At 31.5% G+C, this 18,244-nt stretch overlaps 2 protein-coding genes across 3 annotated transcripts; both read left to right on the top strand.

Annotated features, from left to right (window-relative positions):
• Window positions 1-6,825: 6,825 nt before the first annotated feature.
• Window positions 6,826-11,359, top strand: LOC8284777 (26S proteasome non-ATPase regulatory subunit 4 homolog). 2 transcript variants are annotated; one of them, XM_002533812.3, is made up of 10 exons: window positions 6,826-7,014; window positions 7,126-7,239; window positions 7,333-7,438; window positions 8,250-8,364; window positions 8,451-8,660; window positions 9,084-9,390; window positions 9,490-9,613; window positions 10,659-10,762; window positions 10,851-10,919; window positions 11,038-11,359. In XM_002533812.3, exons 1-10 carry the CDS (start codon window positions 7,003-7,005, stop codon window positions 11,083-11,085), a joined length of 1,209 nt encoding a protein of 402 aa, XP_002533858.1. In that variant the 5' UTR covers window positions 6,826-7,002; the 3' UTR covers window positions 11,086-11,359. The 2 variants fall into 2 exon arrangements, 1 of the variants encoding a protein (XP_002533858.1); XR_007217091.1 differs by lacking the exons at window positions 10,659-10,762; window positions 10,851-10,919; window positions 11,038-11,359 and adding exons at window positions 9,957-10,190; window positions 10,313-10,584.
• Window positions 11,360-16,294: 4,935 nt separating this feature from the next.
• LOC125370801 (actin-depolymerizing factor 5) lies at window positions 16,295-17,840 on the top strand. The gene is made up of 3 exons (XM_048377584.1): window positions 16,295-16,398; window positions 16,545-16,804; window positions 17,502-17,840. The coding sequence occupies exons 1-3, from the start codon at window positions 16,378-16,380 to the stop codon at window positions 17,650-17,652; spliced, it is 432 nt and encodes a 143-aa protein (XP_048233541.1). The 5' UTR covers window positions 16,295-16,377; the 3' UTR covers window positions 17,653-17,840.
• Window positions 17,841-18,244: the final 404 nt, after the last annotated feature.

Raw genomic sequence — 18,244 nt, 5'->3', positions numbered from 1 at the left:
TTTCCCTCTCATACATAAAAAAGATAAAAAAAAAGAAGCAGAAATGGCTATCTAAGCTTATTTTATGCCCTTTCTTCATATAAATTGAGATGAATAATTTATTAAATATGAGGATGTTGTAATAATTAAGAGCATTGAATTATTGTATATGAAAAATAGTAAACATCATACTATAAGTAAGTAAAAAGTGTAATATATGTTTTTAATTTACAACTATCCAAGTGTATCATGAAATTAACATAGAAAATGGTGAATATGCTATAATATTATTTGAGATTATTATTTGGATATTCAAAAAATAGATTTATAAATTTTAACTTAATCTACTATTTTTACAAAGTGTTTCTATTAAATCTATTTTTTAAACTTTAATTTATTTGTTTTTTAAATAATTTTAGAATTTTAAAAAATAGATTTTATAAAGCAACCTCAAAGAGTTTTATTTATATTATAATTTTTTAAATAGTGATTTCCGATTTTTATATGACATCAATGAAAATACTCTTAATCATTTTATGCTTTAATGGCAGTGATGGTCATTTCTTTGATGAGTTATATGATCAATATATTAATAAGCATCATATTTTATGATCACAATATAATGAAGGAAGTATATACCTTTGTTTTATAAGAATATGTTCATAGTGATATTTGGTTGGTTTTTCATAAGTGTTTTTAATTTCTTTTCTTAAACTGTTATTTACCTATTGAAAATTATCCAAAATAGAGAAATTAATTTTTTTATTGAAAAAAATATTTTTCAATTTCTTAAACTGTTATTTACATGTTGAAAAACATCCAAAATATTAGAAATTAGTTTTTTTTTGTTGAAAAATTATTTTTAGTATTAAGATTTATCTTGTTTTATCATTGCATGATGGTTTTTTTTTTATATTTATTTTGTTGTTACAAAAAAATTTAAAAATGAAAAAGAAATATTAAAATCACCGCAACTATTTTCATGTTATTAGCATCAAAAAATAAAACAGTGACTATAGAGAAATTATAAAATAATATAGTTACTTTTATAATTAATTGAAAAAAGTTGTCAAGTAGAAAAGTAATAAAATATATACCAAAATATTAATCTTATATTAATTTTTTATTTTAAGATATTTATTACTTCAAAATACATTATTGATAACTTGATCAAGAAATGTAAGCTATCAGCAAGGTCTTCAAGTCTAATCCAAGCTTCGATGCACCTGAAACAATGGTTAGAAAACGCCAGACGAGGTTGTCTGGCCACTCACTTCGATGGCTAAGTCAACAATAGTTTCAACTTGTAAAATATGTAGTAATTATAGAATAATGAATGTACCTGATATGTTGTGTCATAATCCTTTATGTAGAGACTAAAGGTCTCATAGTCCTACCATGAGTAGGACTTTATAAATATAAAGTCTCTCAATCCTAATAGAATTAGTCTTCTTGGTCATGCAACAAAATCTTAGGTCGGATCAGATTTCTAACTAGAGTCTGACTACGACTTGATTTTCAAGACATCTTATTGTACTTGAATTTGGACTTAATCAACCCCGTATTTCTTGGTTGTGATAACTCGGCATGCAATGCTCGGCCTATTCTTTCATGCTCAGTCGATTCTTTCATGGTCGGCCTACTCTTCATGGTTGGCCTACTCTTGCATGTTCGACATACTCTTATCTGGTCGGCCTATTCTTTTATGGACGGTCCATTCTCTCATGGTTGATCTATTCTTTCATGGTCAACCTACTTTTTCATGTTCAACCTACTCTTGTCTGGTCGTTCTAAAACCTATTCTTTTATGGTCGGCCTATTTTGTCATACTCAGCTTATTCTCTTATGGTCGGCTTATATTCTAGTCAGTTATCAACTATATTATATTTTTAGAAAAATAAAAAATATTATAAAAATTTATGATAAATATAATTCTTATTTAATTTAAATTATAAAGGCAAATGAGTGTAAAATAATTTATAAATTAAAATATAATAAATAATTAAATGATAATAAAGAAAAAAGAAATTATTAGTTACTGCAAAAGCTATCATGGTTTTCAAGATCTTAAAAATACGTGTCACCATTGTTTCATAATTTATTATTTTAATTTAGAAAGATATATGTTAAAATTTTAATATAATAAACAAGAGAGTTATAGAAAGCATTCTAAGATAAATAGTGGTTAAAGGATGTCACCGTGATAATTTTAAAGTTTCAAGATATCAAGTGCATCTTTCAGTTCACTAAATTATAGCTTAATTGAAAAATATGTAATTACATTGATAATATAGGCTACAAATTTTAAAATTAAAAAAAATAGTAAAGAAAAAAGAGTAAAAGAAAAAATACAAAAAAATTATTTTTTTTGTGTTCTTTACTTTTTAATGATGGTTATATCATGTCATTATGTCCTTTTTAAAAAAAATATTGGTGTTTTCTTTTTTTAAAAAAAATTATTAGTGTTTTAAAGGAGAAAAGTATTTTTTACAAACTCAATTAGTTTGAAAGTAAAAATTTCATAAAAACCTTTAAAAAATAAATTTTTATAAATAACCCAAATAATTAAGTATATAAATATGTTTTAAGCTCTTAAACCATATATGTTACTAATGGACTAAACAACCTAGAAACATTAAACTGGCAAACAAGCTAACAACCCATATATGCCTATAAAAACTAAATGATAATAATATTCCGAATAGGTCATCCTTTTTGGACATATGATATTAGAAAATCTAAAGGAAATGAACTTATATGTTTACTTTGTTATTTTGATTTCATATTTTTTTTTATACAAAAGAAGGATAATTCAAAGCACTACACCGCAACTAACTGCATATGAGATACACCACACAAATCATAGTTAAGCCGGAAGCTAAGACCTCGAGGAGGAAGAAGCAACTTATGACACCCTAGATCCAATGAAAAGGCAAAGGAAGCTAACCAATCAGCCGCAAAATTACAATCGCGATAAGCATGGTGAAGGATAATATCTCACTCTTTAATCAACATATTTTTTATTTCTCTCAGAATAGGATCATTAGTTTTAACACCATGTTGTTAGCCTTGGATCATGTTTTCCAAGCTAGAATGAGATCTTAAAGAACTCCCCATAATTTAGCTCTAGTGATAGAACAACGATTAATATCAAAAGTAAAACCCCTAACCTATTGATATTGGGAGTCTCAGATTATCCACTAATAGTAACTTTTCTATCCTTCTTCAACACACCATTTGAGTTGAATTTTAACCATTCCATATAAGGGCGGCTCTAAGAAAGATTTTTGACCTTAAAATGAATAGAAGCATAAAAAGAGGATTGGAATCTCATAGCCGAGCTAATATCTATAACTCTAGGTTAAACACGTTCTGCAGACGAGATAAGGTTATCCTCCTACTCCAAAGACACCAAATAGCAACTCTAAAGAAACAATCCCAATGGCAATCCTACTTGAATTCCAAAGGCTTGGTTAAGGTGGTTACTAACTAATGCTTTGGGAGGGGGGGGGGGGGGGGGGGGGGGGGGGGGGGGAAGGGAAAGAAACTTGGTCGAATGCAAGTAGGACCACCTCATCCAGTAATGCTTTATAAGGGCACAATCATGTAAGACATGCAACACGTCCTTACTACCATCACCATACAAAGAACACAATCTATCTTGAGATAAATGCCTCGTGCAGTGTAACTTGTTTGTCAAGAGCTTCTCTTTGTACACCCGCTAAATGAAAAATCTAACATGTTTAGGCTCTTGCCATTTCTAAATCACCCCCACAACTTGGAAAGAACACTCCACGAACCCTCTCTGAGATTGTCATAAGTTGATATTGCAGAAAAGCACCATGTTCTAGAATAGGCCCACGCTACATAATTTGGCCCTAAGAGGGGATTGGTAGGACAAATCACAGTTATTCTCAGCAACACATGAGAGGGTAAGACACCATTAAACGCCTCCCATTTCCATTGATTATTATCATCTCCTACATCTTTCACGCTCTAATCAAGAATAGAAGATGGAACCAGTTTTGTAGCCATTATAGCCAAAGGTGGTAAATCCTTTACACAGTTATCATGCTAGAGAGAGATGGCATTTTCATCATTCATAGTCCAACTCTGCCCATTCTAAATAAAATTTCAAACTTTGTAAATTGCTTTCTAGTGCTTAAACCACCCCTAAAAACCACAGGACCCAAGGGAATGTCAATACTGATTTTATATTTGGCACGAAGGACTCTAACCCAAAACTTGTCCTTCTCCACCATCAAACTCCATGCTAGCTTGGCCACTAAGGCTTCATTAAATCAATGCAAGTCTCGGATTCCTATTCCACCTCTATACTTGGGTTGACAAATGCTATCCTATTTTTTCAAATTGATTTTCTTCGAACCCCTCATACTCTCCCAAAGAATTACCTACACAACTACTCAATATTATAATACAGTAATTTCAGAAGTAATGTAGTTTACATGGCATAGAACATCATCACTGTTAAAACAGATTGCACCAAAGTAGTTTGCCCAGCCATTAATAAGCTAGAAGCATTCCAACCTGAGAGCCTCTTCCTTATCTTGTCCAAAATATGGCTATAAGTAAACTTATAAACATAGCAACAAGGCAATGGTATACCAAACTAGAGGTCAAGATTATTGGTGATGCCAACATTTAGCTCATTAACCAACATTCTAGCATCATTAAAAGGGCCATTGCAAGAGAAGAAAACTTTAGATATTTTATTTAGAATGGGCAGAGTAACTCTCTAGCCCGAACAAGCATAAAACTCTTTAAGCACTCCTTTCATAATCTACACATAACGAATTGAAGCTTCCCCAAATAAGAATAGATCATTAATAAAGAATAGGTGGGAGATGCTCGGACCATCTTTAATCAACTTAATAGGCTTCTTCCATTATACCTTACTAACCATATGATCAATGTTATGTGCTACGTGCTCGATGCAACTAACAAACAAGTAAGGAGATAAGGGGTCACCTTGCCTGACCCCTTGCCAATGAGTAAATTCACTAATAATTTCTTCATTCCACAACACATTCATTTTAGTTGAAGAAATACATGACATCATAACTTTAAGGAGGTAGTCAGGAATACTTATATCCAGTAAAGTATCATGAATAAACTTATATCGAAGTTTATCATAAGCTTTTTCTAAGTTAATCTTGATTACAAAAAGGCATACTTTACCCTTCTTGGAATGCATGTAATGAATTATTTCTTGGGCCACAACAATGTTCTCAGAAATAAGCCTCCCTAGAATAAACTAGTTTGCAAAGGACAAATAATATAAGGCATGATGCGCTTGAACTAATTAGCAATAACCTGAGTAACCACCTTATAGGCCATATTACATAGAGATATAGGCCTAAACTGAGTTATAAATTCAGGCTTTTCAACTTTAGAAACTAGGGTAAAAAGAGTACCATTAAGCTCAACAGGGAAAATACCAGCACCAAAGACCTACTTTACAAACTGACAAAGCAATCACCCATAACATCCCACTAACTCTGGAAGTAAACAACATGCAACCCATCCTTTCTTGGAGCTTTAAGGGGCTTCATATTAAAGAGATACTGCTTGATTTTATCATTTGTTACTGTACTCCAAAGCATATCCAAAGTCTCTCTTTTAAAAAAGGAAATAGACCCTTATATGAGAAGCTAGAAAGGTGTAGGTCCTCAACCAAATATAAGTTGGCATAAAATTGCATAGCATGATTCTTCAAAGTATCGGGAGACCAATGTCCGCCTTCAACTTGCAAAACATGAATCATTTTCTTCTTGTAACATTGAATATCTTTCTTACGAAAAAAGGACGTATCAAGATCTCCATAATGAATCCATTCCTTAAGAGCACGTTGAGACCAGAGAAGCTCATCTTATTGTAACACAGTCTCTAACTCCCTCTTTAGTACCACCTCAAACTTATAAAGCTTTTGAGAGTTATGAGAATCCAATGCATGCAGATTCCCCCAATCCGAGCCATTAGCATTCTCTTACGCCTAAAAATATCGCCAAAAACTTCTCAATTCCATCTCTCAAATTTCTCTCTAAAAACATTACAAGAATTTTGGAAAGACAATGCTAACTGTTGCTTTTCGGGTATACTAAAACAATGTAGCTTTAATTCTTAAAGTTAAGAGCATCCTGATGGTGCTTTTTATTTTAAAAAACATCTTTACTTATATTTAAATATAAAAAGTATACATTTTTTTTTAGTCTAATGATCTCTTTATTTTTATTTTTATTTTTATTTTTATTTTATTTTATCCAACAAGCATTAAATGTTTTGACTTTTTCTTTTTTTTTAAAGAGAAAAGTAAAACTATTTTTAAAGAAACAAAACTAAAAATAGTAGATATCAATTATAAAATATATAGGAACTTACAGTGTATTAATTACAATAAGGAGTGAAATTTGATTGTTCAAATGTAGAGAGCCAAATACATTATTTACTTTATATTTAAAAAAAAGAATGTATTAGAGTCTTATTCTATTACATAATTCTCTTATAATAAATAGTCATTTAAAGATGCTCTAAAAGGACTGCAGTTTATGTAAATATTTAAGACTGGTATTTTACTGTTTTTAATTAAGATTATCCATGTTAAAGATATAAACTGTACACAAATCTTATTAAAATATTTAAAATTGTTAAAAATAAATAGGATCGCACCATACCACTAAGCATTTAATATTTGAACCAAAAAATTAAATTAAATTAGTCCAAAAAAATGAAAAGGAGCCGAATTGAGCTTGGCCAGAAATTTTGGGGGCCAAATTGAATCTTATTTTATTCAAACCAATTGTAAATTCAAAGATAAAAATATTGAAATTTTGAAAAAATAAAAAGCAAATATTTATTTACTTATATAAATTTATTAGTAACTCTTTCTATTTTCTCTTTATATTTCCAACCTTACTGAACAAGCAACAAAATACTCAAGATTTTGACATAGAACCAGAAAGCAGCTTCCTTCCTTCCTTACTCACTTCAGCAACAACAACAACAATGGTTCTCGAGGTCTGGACCTGTTTAACTTTGCAGCTAATTAATCTAATTCATTTCTTTGTTTTAATCTTTTCCATTGTCCTGTTTAGAAAATAAATAAATTAAATTGAATGTTATGAACAGGCGACAATGATATGCATCGATAACTCGGAATGGATGCGAAACGGCGATTACGTACCTTCTCGTTTCCAATCACAAGCCGATGCTGTTAATCTCATCTCCGGCGCCAAAACTCAAGTAATTTCAATTTTCCTTTTCTTTAATCAATTTTCAATTTCAGTTAGGGTTTTTATTTATTTTATTGATTAACCTTTTAAAAAAAATTGGCAGTCGAATCCAGAGAACACAGTAGGGATTTTGACTATGGCCGGTAAGGGAGTGCGTATTTTGACCACTCCTACTACTGATCTTGGCAAAATATTGGCTTGTATGCACGGTATGTTTATTGGGAATAACCCACTCTTTTTTATATAATGTTACTGTGATTAATATTAATTTCTAAGTTTGGATTATATGTTGTCAGTTTTGAATTTCTAAGAGCATTGGGATTCACTATCTTATAATTTCTGGCTACCTGCATTTAACTATTCTGGGAACTCGCATTTTGCATGAACTTTTAGGTTTAATTCTGCTACTTATTTCTGCACTAGACCAAGGTTTAAGAGTTTTATTTTGGTAGCTGTTTTTAAAGATTCATAATTCGATTGATTGCTATAAAAGGATGCTTGTGCTGGAGAAAATCAGAAGTATGTAAGTGTTAACACTAAAAGGAAACATGAAACAGCCAAAATTTATTTCTAACTCTAACAAGAAATTGATGCCAGTTTTTTTGTTGAATTCGGTGAGATGGATAATCTGATGTATTCGTTGTTTGTGCTTTGGCTATTGGACACTCTCCTCCTAAAATTAGATGGTGCACCAAATTTCTTGTGCTTTTTTCAATTTGAGATTTGTAGTCTGGTCTGACACCAAATTTCTTGTGCTTTTTTCAATTTGAGATTTGTAGTCTGGTCTGACACTCAGTATAATAAGGTAAAAATATTATAGTGCCAGCCCCTAGCCCACCACCCTCCCTCCTCTTTTTCTCCCAGTTCTGCATGTTCTTTACTACTTGGGACAAGTTAACAAGAATTCTCTCATTTACTTTCCCCTACTTGTTGCAACTCTCTCTCTCTCTCTCTCTCTCTCTCTCTCTCTCTCTCTCTCTCTAATGCTCTCACCATTTATCTGTTGAAAATACTGTATAGATGTTGAGATGGGGGGTGAGATAAACATGGCAAATGCAATCCAGGTCGCTCAACTAGCCCTTAAGCATCGCCAAAATAAAAATCAGCAGCAAAGAATAATTGTGTTTGCCGGAAGGTAGTTTCTCTGTTAGTTTATGCCTTTTTCCTTTCTTGTTGCGTGTGCGCACCTCTAAGTTTTTCTTGCTTGCTGCATGCTTTCAGTCCTGTCAAATATGACAAAAAGATGCTGGAGATGATAGGTAAGAAATTGAAAAAGAATAATGTATCTCTCGATATTGTTAATTTTGGTGAAGAAGAAGATGAAAAGCCGGAGAAGTTGGAGGCCCTCGTTTCTGCTGTCAACAACAATGATAGCAGCCATATAGTTCACATACCTCCAGGTCCAAATGCCATATCTGATGTACTCATCAGGTGTGATATCTTTACCTTTGTTTCTTTTAGTTCAGGGCTGGTTATAAATATGCGAGTTTATCATCAGTTGTTAATGATAATGTACAGGATTTCTTTCTTGATTAGACTTTTCTCATAAGAATTCCTACAGAAGATGAATTAAATAGGGTGATCAACAAGTGTATTTTTAAATATTGTAGAGATTTTTTTGTCAGTGTGGAGTTAATTTTAAGGAGCTGGAGTATTTCGAAGATAATTGAAGAGCTGCTTATAGTATATGTTTTAGGGATAAGTATGTGAATTGGATATGGACAGATATGCTTGTGTAATGATGAAATTGTATGTAATTTCTGGTTAGAAAATTTTAGTGATTTATCACAGTATTTTACCTTATTTATTACATTTATTGAGTGATTGTAATTCTGTTTTCTTTTTTCTTGGCAGCACACCTGTATTCAATGGGGATGGAGGAGGAAGTGGCTTTGCTGCTGCAGCTGCAGCAGCAGCAGCAGGTGGCGGTGAATTCGATTTTGGTGTAGATCCTAATCTAGATCCTGAGCTTGCTCTTGCTCTTAGAGTTTCTATGGAAGAGGAGAGGGCAAGGCAAGAAGCGGCTGCCAAGAGGGCAGCTGAGGAATCTTCTACACAAGGAAAGGTAGATGAACCATCATCCACTTCACAGGATGCAACTATGGTTGACAATGCTAATGATAGGGCTGCCAAAGAAACTGGAAACAGTACTGCTCCGATGGTTTGTATTGTCCTAACTTATATGTTGACATTGCCTGGGACTTTCTTTGTTATTTTGGGTGCATATATTTTATCGTTTGAAATTTCTTTGTTGTAATAGGATGAAGTGAACGCATTGTTGCAGCAGGCTATTGCACTGTCAATGCAAACTCCTGGATCTAATCCCTCTGTGCGTGATGTTGATATGACAGAAGCAAGTCATGAGGACCAGGAATTAGCTATTGGTAACTTTCTTCCTTTTATTCATATTCAATATCTTGAAGTACATTAAGTTCTTGTTGCCATTATGTCGTCAAAGTTTTATGTACCAAGAACCTCTATGTATAAAGTGCTTCTTGAACTTTTTATTTGAAACTCAGAGCTCATTTTTGAGATCTGCTTTTAGAGGAAATCCACTGTGATGTCTGTATTTTAGTATTGCCATGCAATTCACTATGCAAACATTTTGCTAAACTTTTCTGAATTTATTTTGACATTTCATGAATATATATAGCGTATTGCATTTTCTGAATGTTTGCATTTAGTGACATAAATTTTCTTAATGCCTCCCTCTGATTATTCAAGTAGGGAATGTTAGTTCTGAACCACCCGAACTGGGAGCTGATGTGGTATAATTCTCCTCTCATGCTCCAACTTGCTTAAGGTTAAAGCCATGGAGTGTACACAATCTTTGCTGATGTCTGCAAGATGGCTTAAATGGTCATAGGATTTCTCGGCAAGGCTCCCCATGTACCCGTAGTTGTCAGTACCCTGTTGGACTTGGAGATCATTAGATAGAGCCACCAATGCTCAAGTGCTGAGGTCTTATTGTAGGGTAAATGGTCATAGGATTTCTCGGCAAGGCTCCCCATGTACCCGTAGTTGTCAGTACCCTGTTGGACTTGGAGATCATTAGATAGAGCCACCAATGCTCAAGTGCTGAGGTCTTATTGTAGGGAGGGTTAAATCAGGATATCGACACCTCCTAGGCCTGCAATGGAGTTTGGATGCACTAATAAATTGACCATTTTTTATGTATTTGTTCTGGCTTTCTTGAGGGAGGAAAATGTTCTTTCTTCTTGAGCTCTTGTGCTTGGTCATAATTTTTTCTTGCTGGATTTTCTAGTGACGCTCACTGTATCCTGGCCCAAGTCATATGAAATTGATAATTACCACTGTATAAGCCTGGCATAGGTTATTGCCAAACTTGGGCAGATGGATCAATCTTATCCTGGTTTTATGTAATTAATGAGCCATCATTCTTTAACTACCTGCATACATTTCATGCAGCTCTTCAAATGTCCATGCAAGACAATTCAAAAGATTTATCAAGTCAAACAGATATGAGCAAGGTGCTGGAAGATCAATCATTTGTGTCGTCTGTCCTTGCATCAGTATGTATTATTGAATTTATGCTAGTGCGTTCCATTGTGGATCATTTTCATGTTTTTGGTGCCCTAACATCTTTCACTCCTTCAACAGCTTCCAGGAGTTGACCCTAATGATCCTTCAGTGAAAGATCTGCTTGCATCTATACAAGGCCAATCTGAGGTATTACCATGAACTACAGTATAAACTGCACCGTTGATTGGGTTATGCTCGTGTTTGTTTGTTTTTTTTCTTTCTAAAAGATGGCCAATTTACTCTCTTTCTCATATATTACCACCAGTCCAAAGAAAAGAAGAATGAAGACAAGCCTCCAAATGATGACAAGTGAAGTTTTTGGCACTGCTTCAGAATCTTAATGGCAAAGGCTTCTATAGAAAAGCTGCGATGACTTTTATGTTGCCTTAGCCGTACTGCATCGAGCAAGGCTTCTATTATTCATCTTGAGAATATGATCCTAGAACAATGTAGAACAATACTGGTTTTATTTTGCCTTCCAGATTCTAGTATTTTTCACGTGAACTTGAGTGGGATTATTCAGATTGTTGCCAACTTATGCTTGCTAACATAACATATCATGCAATGGGAATTTGGAAGTTGCCTCACTGAAAATGAGATGGGACTCTGTGCTTCTCAGTTCTGAAAATAATACTACCCCAACATTCATACTACTAATAACATTCACGGCTGTAATTCTGTGGTTCAGTATATGATTGTTTTAAGGCAATGATTCGGTAGTGAAAAGATGTCTATAGGACAAAATGGCATTAAGGATATGGGCCAACATATGGCCTTTCATGTGTTAGTTGGGCTGTGATGCTGTCCATGTGAAACCCAGCTGATGATGCTTCCCTCCCAACCAGAGACAAATGAGACAAACAGAAGACACTTGGTCTATGCTTTCTCAAATGACTTCCAAACTAAAACTTGCTGATTTAACTTGATGAAGAGAAATTATTATTCCATATAATTGCAAGATTCCAGGTCCTAAAATCCAGAAATCACTTGATAATTCCATTTTCTCTTCTAGAGCTGGAAGACTATTAGAGCAACAGTTCTGGGTTGTGACTCCAAAATGACTAGGCTAGTTTACTAATCTGGGCCATCATGTTATTCAATAGTGGCTTAAAATCATGCAACCTAGATATACATACATACATATTTCCTAACCACTTTATATGGATCAACCACCACCACCAAATTGAGTAGTTCCACTAAGAAGAAGCCATGAACTAAATGAAGGAATTCGTGGGGCTGAGCCATGTAAATCATATTTCATGGACCACCCTTCTTTTTTTCCCTTTTTTCTCTTTTACTTATAGCTAGACACTTGTTTTCGAGAAAAGAAAAGTCCTAGCCTCTCTTTGCTCTCTCTAAAAACCAGTTTTGCCGCACAATATTTTTGAACTAGAGGGTCATTCGGCTTGACTCCAACTCTCTTTTTTTCTCTATTTCTTTTTGAGAAGGAATCTAATATTTTCGAGATAAAATTTAATTTTCGAACAATCAGATTTATTTAAAAATACTAATAAAGTTTATTTGTAATTTAATATGGCCAATAAATTGAACATGTTTTTTTGTGAAATTACAATTTACAGCTACTCTTTGAAGATCTTTAGAGAAATTATTGTTCGTTGCAAAATATATATATATTAATAACTAATATATACTTCTTATATCAAGATGTGGCTATTTAATTCTACAAATAAAATATTAGTAGAGATTGAGGTAAGATCAAATACGTGGTGGGTGTGAAATTAGTGTTCCAATTTGCATAAGAAGAGAGGGCCACCAACAACGTGGGACATGTTTCCTGTTAGACGTCCATTTCTTTCACTGGGTTGCGGTTTTGATGGACTTTAGTGTTTGTACTCCCTCTCCATTATTTCCAACAAAACTATAATATTGGATAAACAACGCGCAACATTGTGTATTTTTTTAAGGGATGATCTGTTGCGATGCTGGGAATATTTACCATACATTCGTTAGACAATTTTGTGGAAAAACTCAAGCTTCGGGATATGAAATCTTGGAGTTACATACCCAAAAGAAAACCCTTTTAATTATTATAATAGCAATAGGGTATGAAAAGAACCTGAACAGATTAATGGGGGCAATTGCCATTACGTGCAATGTTTCATTTACACCGAGAAATTGCTGTATGATGATCCCTATATGTTTAATCTGGGCTTTTGACAGTATTCTTTTCTTACTGCTTTGCTTTTACGCAAAGGTTGATATATAGTTGAACTTGAACACACAAAGAGAGATAGATAGAGAAATGGGGGATGTGGGACTGCGATCTTGAGATGGGACCACCCTTTTTAATCTTTCACAAACCATCTTCTTGTTGTATGTTTCATTTCCTTATTACTGTCTTGATAAACTCTTCTAATTCATCAACTTGATGAACAGTCACCTCGTTTCTTTGTATCTTTCTGGTTTTTATTTTTCATCTTCTTTTTTATTCTTTTTTTTTTTTTTCCTTTCTTTTGGTTTAAATCAAAAGTCTAAGGGTACTACTTGAGTGTTGATTATAACTCATAAGAGTCAAATCTAAAATAATAAAACTAAAACCGCCAAATATAACTACCACTCATGATAGCCTTCTTGATTATTTTATTTTAGGCTTCATGTATTTGCGGCAAAATACCTTTAAAGAAAACACTCTTCTTACACCTTTTTTTTTTTTTCTTTTTGTGCGTGTTTATGAGATTAGTATAGTTTTTTGATAAATAAAATTAAATCATTTTTAGAGAAAAATGACTTCAATTTTAAAGATTATGAAAACATAAGAAATTTCTCTAAAAATTAATTAACTAAAAATATATTAATTAATATATCAACTACCGACAATCACCGCTAGCTACCACTTATAGTCAATAACTACTGATAACAGACATTATATTTACTTATAAACTAAAAGTATTTTTATAGTTTTATATATTTTAATGTAATATAAGAAACTTTTAAAAGATATATTAAAATTAACAAAAAATATAATTTTTACTGTTTAAATTTTTTTCTTACATACTGTTCAAATTTACAATATGATTGTTTTTGGGTTGTTTTTCAATTATTTTTTATTATTTTTCAATTGCTTTTCAATTTTCTTTTAACCAAAAATAACTGAAAAAATAAAAAAAAATTCAACCAAAACCAAAAAAATTGAAAAAAAGTTAAAATCGTATTTTTAGTATTTTAATATAGTAAAAATAAGTAAAACCATAAATTGATAAATAAAAAAATGGGTATTTTTTATATTTTTTCTATAATATTTTTTATAATATATCAAACCAGAAAATAATGTTCTCATAATTTTCCTCATGCACAACAAAATTTAAATAATTTTTCTGAAAAATTATTTTCCAAAAGCAAGTTATTTCCACAAAATAAAGCCTATCTATTACTACACTGTCTTTTTTTCTTCACATTTTTCATTTCTTTTTGTTCCTTATAGATTTTATGAACATGGAAACTATTCAATTTTGTTTCATAAATGGAATTTAATGGTTGTGGTCAATAAAATTACATCACAAAAGCTTAAACTTTATCAAATAAATTATAAGTAAATTATATGCCACATGGCTTTTTAAATCAGGTTTTCTTAAACAAAATATTGCTAACTTATACTAATTATAAATGCACATGAGACCAGCAGTTGATTAAGCTGCCTCTTAATTTTTTCACAATAAAGGAAATGTTTGCTTCAGTAGTTACGGATAATTGCATGTGATAATTCAACCCTTCCATACCTGTTTTTGATTTTTATATCTTTGTAATATAAGAACTTATGGTAGATGTCAGAGCTGTCACAAAGAATTAACCCTAAAATATAGGCTGCATCATATTTGTAGTCACAGTTGTAAGATAATCCTGAACGATTTATCAACTTGACTCAGTATAATTAGGGCAGGTTTCCTGAGTTGTGTAGGAACATTTAGGCAATAAATCAGTGAAGAGAATTCAGAAAAATTTTACCAACTTACCAAAATGAAAATTTGATATTTGGAAAACTGAGGTCCACAATTTTTTTAAGTCCCTTGTTTTCTACTTACATTATAGTACCAAATATAACATTTAAATTTTTACATGTATAAGGACAATGCAGAACCAAAAAATGACTTTAAAAAAAAGTAGTTATAATTCCATTTAATTACATTAACTTTTGCTTTTAGAAATAGATATTAAGTTAAGATTTTATTCTTAGCATTAGATGAGATTGTGTACTAGATGAGATCGTGTTTATAGTTAATATGAGCCGATAAAGAGTGCATTTGCCTTCCGAACTTATATTTAAGAGTCGAATACATCCAATTTAAATTTTTTTAATAATAACCTCTTAAGTTTATTTTTAAAAATTAAATACATCCAATTTAAGTTTTTTAAACAAATTACCCCTGAATATGTGTCCAATAGTTAAATACACTCAATTTAAATTTTTTTAAAATAAAATAATATTATATTTTTAAGTTTTAATTGAATTATATAAATTGAAAATATTAGGTATATTTGACTTTAAGAATTTAATATTATTTTACTTTTTACAAATATTTAAATTAAGTGTGTTTAACTCCTGGATACAAGTTCAAAGAACTATTTGGTAAGAGATTTAAATTAAATTATATTTAACCCTTAGAGATAAATTGAACAAATAAATTAACCCTTTGTTCCGGTATAAACGGATAGGTATCGCTGTTATCTAGTTTGGATAAATTAGTATGTAATCTCTAATTTTTAAAAATTTAAATAAATGACTAAACAAAGATGGAAAAAGAAAAAAAGAAAGGATTTTGTGTCCTTTTATAAGAAGCTTTTACAATTGCACCAGCCACTAACACTAAACCAAAAGAATAGAAAGGGAAAGAAGAGTAATGGAATCTCTAACATCATTGAAGTGGACCCAAAACCATTGTTCAAGGATTTTAATTTTCTCTTGGATAAGCATCCAATCTTAACTATTATGATTAGAGGAAGCGCATGGGCATAACTCATAAAACTATACCTATAGACCCTTTGTGTAACATATGCAGTAGGACAAGCAAAACACTTAGTATACTTGATAAAACATTGACTTACTCTCAAATGTATATTCTAATTGAGATTAAAAAACAATTAATTACTTTATGCAATGAATTAATTAAATTAAATGAAAATCGATCTGTTAATGTAAATTGTGAAGTTAACTTGTTTATTATTGGCCAATATTAAGTACACTAGTTAAATATCATTTTAGTATGAGTATGATTATTATTTTTTTTTAATCAATTCTTATCTAACATAATGTGTATTTGCAACATTAAATAAAAAAATAAAATATATATATAAATATTATATATTTTTACATTATATATATTTAATTATTTAAAATTAATAAATATATATTAATAATTTATCAATAAATATATAATTATTCAATAATTTTTGTATTTTTCTTAAGAAATAAATCAAAGAAAAACAGATCTAGCGTTAGGGATAAAGTTGTAATATAAAACATACTCTAATGGCAAATTAGTACCAACACTTTTATATAAAGACCAAGTGCCACTCCACTGAACTCATACCACCTTTCCTATTTGTTTCTGCCAGTCAGACGATAACAAACCTTTCAACCTCAACAACAATGGCGATGGCTTTCAAGATGGTATACTTCCCTTTACATAAACACCTTTCTCTTAATTCTTAATTAATTAGTGATAATTTTTTATTAATAACCCATTTTAGTTTCTCTACCAATATAACATAGTCTTTTGTGATTTTCTTTTTCTTGTGTTCTTGATCGTCATACAGGCAACTACTGGCATGTGGGTGACTGATGAATGCAAGAACTCGTTCATGGAGATGAAGTGGAAGAAGGTTCACAGATTCATAGTGTTCAAGATCGACGAGAAGTCGAGGTTGGTCACCGTCGATAAGGTCGGCGGCCCCGGTGAGGGATACGACGAGCTTGCTAAATCCTTGCCTGATGATGATTGCCGATATGCTGTTTTCGACTTCGACTTTGTCACTGTTGATAATTGCCGCAAAAGCAAGATCTTCTTCATTGCTTGGTCTGTCCTCTTTCCTTTTCTCTACTTAATTAAATATGTCTTTGGCCTTGCTATAATAGAGATCATATAATGATCTAAATTATGTTAAGAATATTTTATCTTTATATAATTTGATTCTGTACTAGAACCCACTTAAGCCATTACTAGATGATAAAAAAAAAGAGTAATTTAACTTTAAAATGAATAAATAGTTAATCATAGTCTTCCATACAAATAATTGTATATGATAAGCTTAATTAACATTTTTCTATGGATGCCAAATTAAGCAAGCAATTAATGGTGCATTAAGAATGTGGTGAGAGCAGAGATGCTAGGGACAATACTAGGGGCAATTATTCTGATAAGTCAATATGGGCCACCTTACTTAACTAGTTTTAAATAATAATTTTGCTAATAATATTTGATTCATTGTCTCTATATGATCCAAGTGTATTCCACATACATTCTTCTTTAGGTACATCCTTAATTAGGTATGGTGTCAATGATTCTTGGCTTTCACTTTCACATGTTTAAAATTGTTGGACATTTACAAAGCATAGTAATTAGTATATAATGATTCATTATCAAGTACAATAGTACATACTGTTTTCTTTATCCCCTTAAATCCATAAATAAATAGCATATGGTGATTATTGGTGTTTAATTATATTGGTCCAACATTATGGAATTTGATTTGGATATACACATTAATTTTCAGGTCTCCAACAGCATCAAGAATTAGAGCAAAAATGCTATATGCGACCTCTAAAGCTGGATTGAGGAGAGTGCTGGATGGCATCCACTATGAACTACAAGCAACTGACCCAACTGAGATGGGATTTGATGTCATAACAGACAGAGCTAAATAATGTGATTAGCATTTAATTACTTAATAAGCTAAAATTAATTATGTATTAGCATCTTACCCCACCCTTTTTTCTAAATATAATAATTCGAACCAGATGTGCTTTTATCTTGTTACTTTCCTTCCCTTTTTGCACTAATGTAAGTTCAACTTCTAATATGTAACAATAATTTTATGTCTTATGTGTGCTAATTGGACTACAAAAAGGACCTTTAATTTGATTCTCTCTTCTTTAACATGGAAAGTTAAAATAAAATGTCAAAGTATGTCTTTGCCTTTTCACTTTCTCTGAAACAAGTTTCCTTGGGAAGAAGATTTGGGCATTGGGATTAGTTGGATGCTATAATTAATTCCATATGAATGGTAGTCCATGTAAACCTAATTTAGGCAGGAAGTGTGGATTTGGGATATTCAATTATTATTTTTCAATTAGTTCCAAATTTTTACAGCTCTGACATCAATTATGTGAAGCTCAATTAATTTTGTTGGAATATTCATTAATCTGAGATCAATCAGGTTCCAAAAAGAAAAAAAAAACTGGATCAAATATACAATGTCAGCATACCAGAGTTAGAATTAATAGATATTATTTCTAT

This window comes from Ricinus communis, chromosome 8 (assembly GCF_019578655.1).
Source record: "Ricinus communis isolate WT05 ecotype wild-type chromosome 8, ASM1957865v1, whole genome shotgun sequence".
NCBI classification, from domain to species: domain Eukaryota; kingdom Viridiplantae; phylum Streptophyta; class Magnoliopsida; order Malpighiales; family Euphorbiaceae; genus Ricinus; species Ricinus communis.
The sequence above is the reverse complement of the archived record's forward strand: the minus strand, read 5'-3'. Positions and strand labels throughout refer to the sequence as shown.